Source organism: Vicia villosa, linkage group LG3, assembly GCF_029867415.1.
Source record: "Vicia villosa cultivar HV-30 ecotype Madison, WI linkage group LG3, Vvil1.0, whole genome shotgun sequence".
Classification (NCBI taxonomy): Eukaryota; Viridiplantae; Streptophyta; class Magnoliopsida; order Fabales; family Fabaceae; genus Vicia; species Vicia villosa.
Window position 1 is genome coordinate 53,817,046 of NC_081182.1, and position 6,851 is coordinate 53,823,896.

At 30.2% G+C, this 6,851-nt stretch overlaps 1 protein-coding gene across 1 annotated transcript; it reads right to left on the minus strand.

Moving 5' to 3' along the window:
* Positions 1–1,270: 1,270 nt before the first annotated feature.
* On the minus strand, positions 1,271–5,502 carry LOC131661449 (histone H3-like centromeric protein CENH3). The gene is made up of 5 exons (XM_058930991.1): positions 5,334–5,502; positions 5,070–5,191; positions 4,869–4,943; positions 1,989–2,064; positions 1,271–1,698 (listed from the first exon to the last, which is right to left on the minus strand). The coding sequence occupies exons 1-5, from the start codon at positions 5,362–5,364 to the stop codon at positions 1,643–1,645; spliced, it is 360 nt and encodes a 119-aa protein (XP_058786974.1). The 5' UTR covers positions 5,365–5,502; the 3' UTR covers positions 1,271–1,642.
* Positions 5,503–6,851: the final 1,349 nt, after the last annotated feature.

Consider the following 6,851-nt stretch of genomic DNA (forward strand, 5'->3'; position numbering starts at 1 on the left):
CACCGGACCTGTAAGGAGACTCCACTTCCGATAGATCATCTTTTCCTTCTTAGTTCTTCTTCCGATTTCGTTCTTTTCCCCAAATGAAATTGAATTAGGGTTATTGCTCTTCTAATTTATTTGCCTGACATATATAAAATATACTCTTGCTTATTTTTAGTGTAATATTTTTTCTTTCATTATAACCTTCAATTAAATTATTATATTTATTATATTTATAGTTTTGTTATTTATTATCAAATTATTTAAATCTTTAAATTAAAAAAAGATATACATAAATCTCAATGTAATAAGAGCAATCACAATCAATAAGAACAATATAAGACACTATAAGATCTTGTTTATCAATTATTTGGTTTTGATATAAAAGTATATATAATAATATGATTAAAAAAATGGATATGCAATTAACCACACATAAAGCAGACAGAAAAATATGTTTGTGGCTGGATTTCCACTGGTAAATCAGAAAGTAAAAAACAAATGAAGAAGAAATTTAGTTCACATTGAATTTGCATGATACCATTCTCCTTGGCAAATTTTGTATAATGTCTCTTCCTCTAATAGGATGACAAGAGATTTTATTCCTTGTATATGTGACCACGCCATAAAAACAAAAATTTGGAGTGTTTGTAAGTTGGATTGAATCGAGTTTGAATGATATATTACCTAATCCGTTTAAATTTTAATTGGTTAGATTTGTTGACCGATTTATAATTATATTTTCAAAATCGAATTGAATTAATATACTTATTTAGGTTAAATTTGTGGATCGTACATAAAATCACTACAATAAATTAACTTTTTTTAGTTTTAAAAAATAATTATCAATCAATTCAATATAATTGTGCATATTTCTAAATCTTAAATGAGATATAACACATCATATAATATATAATATAATGCCAAATTAAATTAATCCATATGCATAGCACTTTGTGAAATTTGTTAATATCATTTTTTTTCTAAAGAAAAATTATATCAAAATCAATGGTCCAATATTACTCTTGTAACATTATTGACGTTGAATGAAAAATAAAGAAAAAATAGTAGCTTGTAATCTTATACAAATTTTATTTTTTTCATTTAAAATAAATTTAAAAAATTACTAATTTTACATTATCAAGGTTGAGTATATTCAACCCAAAGCTACGTGGATTGTGACAGGTTGAATTGGATATATTTGTAAATGAATATATTAGTGAATTGGTTCGATTTGGAATGACAAATTTCACATGACCCACCACCATAAACATCCCTACTAAAAATATTGCAAGAATTACAATCTTTGTATTTTAAATAAAATCAACATGTGCTGAAATCAACATAATTTTGGTTAAGCCAACAAAGCTACAACAATAAGAATTCGTTCCAAGAATTTTACTTTCACAAGCGATACTTCAATCTTCACCTTTTAAGACGTGATTTTGAGCAAATACTAATATCTAAGATCTAAGACTAAGTAGTAGTAAACCATCTGTCTACAACAGATTTTTCACCTACAACATAAATTACTATTGACAATATAGGAGTTAGCCTGGTATCAAATTTGAAATTGGGCTTTACAAGTAGCAATGGCTTCTTTGAAGAATGTTACTCAGCAACAATGGTTTTCACTACTGGTGACGACAGTGTCGTGCTCTCACCAAGGTCTTGCTATCCCGGTAAGCCTGCGTGTCAACTCAATATCCTTTTTCACTGAGATAGCAAAAAAATCAAATAACAGAAGTAAGATTCGTGCTAAAAAAATACTATTAGTGGGGGAAAGTTATAACTTATTAGTCAATTATAAAGCAGAAATAAAATGATCTCAGCAAAATATCCACTATACTAGCTAAACAAACAACTACACAGCTGCAATTTTCCTCTTTCTGGCCGTAGAATATCATTTGAAGAGTATACATATGATAAGTTCACAAATAATATGTGGTCACATATTATATGAAAAGAAAATCAGGGGAAAGAAATAGAAAATTAAATTAACTTACTAAGGGTAACACGCTTTGCATGAAGTGCGCAGAGCCATCCTGCTTCAAACATTCGAACTAGACAATCCTCAGCTGCCTACAGGATATATGAAATGTAATATATAAATAGGTGGAAAAAGAAATACTCCCCTATTCATTTTTAAGAGTTAGTTAATATGATAGCACACAAATTAAGAATTACAATAAATATAAAATTTTCATTAAGTTCTTACAATGCCCTTTTCCTCTCTAACCACTACTACTCAAACTCTTCCCTTCCAATTATCAGAATTATACGGTAGAGAGAAAAGCGTGATGCGAGAAATTGATGAGTGTGAAAATAAGTGTATTGTGTTCTAATTACTAGAGCTCGAGTCCATCTACTTATCAAGGAGCAATGTTTAAAATAGTAACAGAATCTGATATAAGTTGTGTGCAGAATCTGATATAATTTCTGACAAGCACCTAACTGTCACTTAGCTATTACTAGCAGTTCATTATCTAGACATGCAAGACAAGTTATCTATTATCAAATGTGATTGCATACAAGTGATTCAGCAAACACCGGGTACTACTCTAATATACTTCCCCCTCAAGCTCAAGGAGAGTGTGTGAGGGATTACAAATCACGCATTCTGAGCTTGGATCTGAAATCAAATAATGAATCTGGTAGGTGAGAGATTTTGTGAGCTGGTCTACATGTACGTCAGTTGGTCTTAAGAGCAGGGATGTGTTCTTGTAATGATTTATCTATGAGTATTACTTTCTCCTAAACAAAAAATATATCTAGTTCCATGTGGTTCGTTTTGGCATAAAGCACTGTCTCAAGACTCAAGAGAAAGAGCTGGCGAATTGAACTCAGATTGTCACAGTATAGAAGCGGATACAGAAGCTATATCATAATGTATGAGTCTAAGGGATCTTGGTAATTACATGGAGTAGATTTGATATTCAGCTTATTTGTTTTCTGACTTCCTATTTTATCTCTAATTCTTTGTATTTTAATTTCTAATTGTGACAAATTGATAGCATCTTCCTACCTCAGTTCTACATTGAATTGTGAGGATAAAATCATATTTTCTTCTACCAACACTACATATAGGAAAACAAATAAGAAACACCTGTACACTCACTACAAACACTCATTAAATTAAACAAATTCAAAATCCATAAAATACATAATCCATAAGTCAGAACTTAACAACTTAAGCTAAAGACAAGAACTTAACAACTTCAATATGCAAAATACGAAACACACAATATTGAACAAGTGCGGAGACAAACGCTATAATTAAGTAGTCAAATTCTAGACATCTAATCAATCATCAACAAAGTATTTGCCAATCCCACCAATCTTACAAGCAATATCGTCAACCCTGCTACCAGATTGTGATTCTGCCTATGAATAAGATCGCATACGTCGTAAAATCCCAATTTTAACTATCTTGCCTGCCAGCCATATCACTTCTCTCATATTTGATATTTTCTCAAAAATGTCACCTGAGCTCCTGTTAACCTTACTAGTCCAAATGAGCCTGCTCACGACCACTAACCCGCATACTACATCCATGAGCAATAGTAACGTATTCCTACAATCCCTAAACACTTATATCCTCTAACAAGACACTCAAAGAGTCAAAAGATACCTATTTAGCATACTATCATTGCTCTTCAGTCACTTCAAAAACTTAACCACCTTCAAGAATCATACGCCCTATTTTTAACTCCCACTCATATCAACATTTTTCCGTATCTCACAAACAACTCTTTAATTATTTCCACATGCACATAAAGAAGTTGTGCCATGTGAACATTGAAAAATTTCATTGAGGCTAACTTGCTAGCTCTAGAAAAGAATCAAGCATGGATTCCCCCTTCTCTACCACAAGTTAATAGAGCAATAGGCTATAAATGGTTGTTCAATGGAACCATTGAAAGATATAGTGTGAAGCTTTATGCTATAGGATTTAACCAAACAGCTAGATATTTACTTGGAGATTTTCAGGTCATTGGTGAAAATAGCCACTGTTAGGGTACTGATAACCGATATTCCTAGCATATTATGCACTTAGCATTTACATTGAGAGTGATAACAAGGTTCTCATTTGGGTGCATGAAAATGTGACTTAAGTAACCATGGCTAAAATTTTCCATAGGAAATACAAAAAAAATTAATACCAACAGATTATGAAAATGAAGAGAATTGTGCAGCAAAGCTCCTCTGGAAGGAGCTCTGATAGGATGAGGAAAATAAGCATAAAGGAAAATGCTTTTAACAGATGGGGAGTTCCTTCTAGGAGAAAATTTGATTACAAATGTTGTATTACACATTTACTATTACAGTATTACTCACACTGTAAGATGGTCTTTTCAGATACAAGGTAAATCAAGGGTATAACACATTACAATCATGCAACTGCCATGACTGAACATCAACTAACTAGAACTGTGTTAGCCAACCCAGTTATTATTCAGAAGTACCTGTGACCAAAACAGGTATAATAAAGTTCCCATTCTTAACTTGGATGTCTGATCAATGCTCGTTAAGAAACAGAAATAACAAGTTACTTAATATTAATTCTATTGCATTACGAATACAAATAAAATAAGAATATCGTTATGCTTGGGGCATATAGCATGTAAAATCTCAATCTTTGATAATCAATGCATAGTTTGTAAATCTCAATCTTCAATACTCTTCAACTAATTATATAACCATATAAGAATGCACATAAAATAAATATACATAATATTGCATAAGATCAGAATCAAATGAATAACTATTCTTAAGTAAGAAAATGTTAACATGTCAACCGCAAATAAATTGAAACAATGTCTGGTTGGGAGAACTTAAATCTGATTTTAGCGAAAACTAAAATGAATATGAAAAAAATTATCTACCTCTTGAAGTGATATCAATGCTTCAGGCGTCCAGCGTGTAACCAATGAAGATAATTGATTTGTAATTTCCCTGACCTGTGTCAACCAGAGAAAAATCATCTTGTAGCCGCTATTTTTACAGCTTAGTAATAGTAAAACCTAATTGACACTATATTACAAAATATAACTAACATTTTCAAGCATAGAAGCAAGAGAACTTACAACTCTTACGAACGGAGCATACGGTATAAGTAATTTGACAGATTTTTGCAATTTCCGGATCTCACGAAGCGCTACGGTTCCAGGTTTATTCCGTCTTTTCTTCTTTTCCTGATCCACACGTGCTGCATAATTTTTAAGTGATTAAACAAATAATCAACTCAGAAAGAAAATATAACTGTAAATTTGCAAATTGAAGAGGAATTAATGAATAAGCGATTATTTTGGAGTATGAAGAAGAATGGGTTTTTTGAAGTTGGAACTTACCTTGACGTGGTTTTTGTTTAACTCTCGCCATTTGATTCTGCTGCACCAAATGAACTTGGAGCAACCACGAATTTCAGATTTTGATTTTGGATTTTTTTTTTCTCAGCTTTTTAGCTTTGAGTGTGCACACAAACGGAGACTTTGTTTTCTTTTCTGTCTGTGAACATTGAAGAAAAAGCACAGAGTGGTAACGGTTACTTTGAAGGGCTAGTTTGGTCATTACAAAGGCTAAAACCAAAAGTGTAAACAACTTCCGCTAAAACACACATATTCAAATACATTTTATTTTTTTTTTTAGGACAGGAATACATTTTAAATTATAGTTAGATAAGTACATCTTCTTCTCAACCTTTTCTCTCCAAATAATATCTTTTATTAAAAATAATAATAATTAGTTTAACAAAAGTATTGAGGAATTTTTAAAAAATTATTGATTATTTATATGAATTAAAATATTTTAAACTATTTTTTAAATAAATAAAATAATATTTTATTACTGCTCTTTAACAACTAATGGTCTCTGGTCAAAATAAAATTATGGAGTCTAGTAAAAAAGATATATTGTTTAAATTTTAAATGTATTTTTTATCCTTGTTTTAATTTTTTGTCTCCTAAATATAATATTTTAGTCTTTCAATTTTACTTTTTTTTTGCGATTTTTTTTAGTACTTCTCCACTTTTGCAGAAGTGGAAGTGATTATTAGGATAAAATAATTATTTTTTATGATGTGTATGTGATTAGTAGGATAATTTAGTAATTGATATTTTTCATATATAAAATAATAATTAATCACTCAAATTAAAATTTTAATTTGATTATAATTTTAGTCTCTATTTTACATGATTAATAAAATTGATCTCCCTATTTTAAATTTAAACAGTTTTAGTCTATCTCACATACTTTTGCACTTAGAGTTAACGTTGTTTTCATTTTTTAAATAACAAGTTTCTTGTGAAACATGGTAAATTATCATATGTTAACTTATTGTGGAACTTTATAGATAAAAATATAAGTTGAAAAATGAATATCTCATTGATTTTTTATAAAAAACGTGAGAGGAAAACCAAAATTATTTGAATTTAAAAATGATGTCTAATTTCGTGAATCATGTAAATTTAGGAGACCAAAATTGTAATTTAACCTAAATTTTTTTAGAAATTGTAAAAGATACTTTTTGGGCTTAAGGCCTATGTCTATGCAACATCTCTCCAACTTAAAAGTGACACTAAGTTATGTTCGCTTAGACTATGTAAAGTTGTAAACACTAAAAGTAAGTGTAATCAAAACGATGTATAACTTGATTTTTTTTTTTTGTCTAAGCATATTACTGCATGTTTTACTTGGTTTTCTTCCACCAACCACAAATCCAAGACATGCTACATTTTTATTCAACAACACAATTGAATTGCCACCATAAAGAACTTCAAAAATATCAATCAAGATCATGTGATGATACAAATGAATATGACCCTTAGTTAATGGCTTCATGGAAGGTTGCTTTTGCCGCGGGTTGTGCT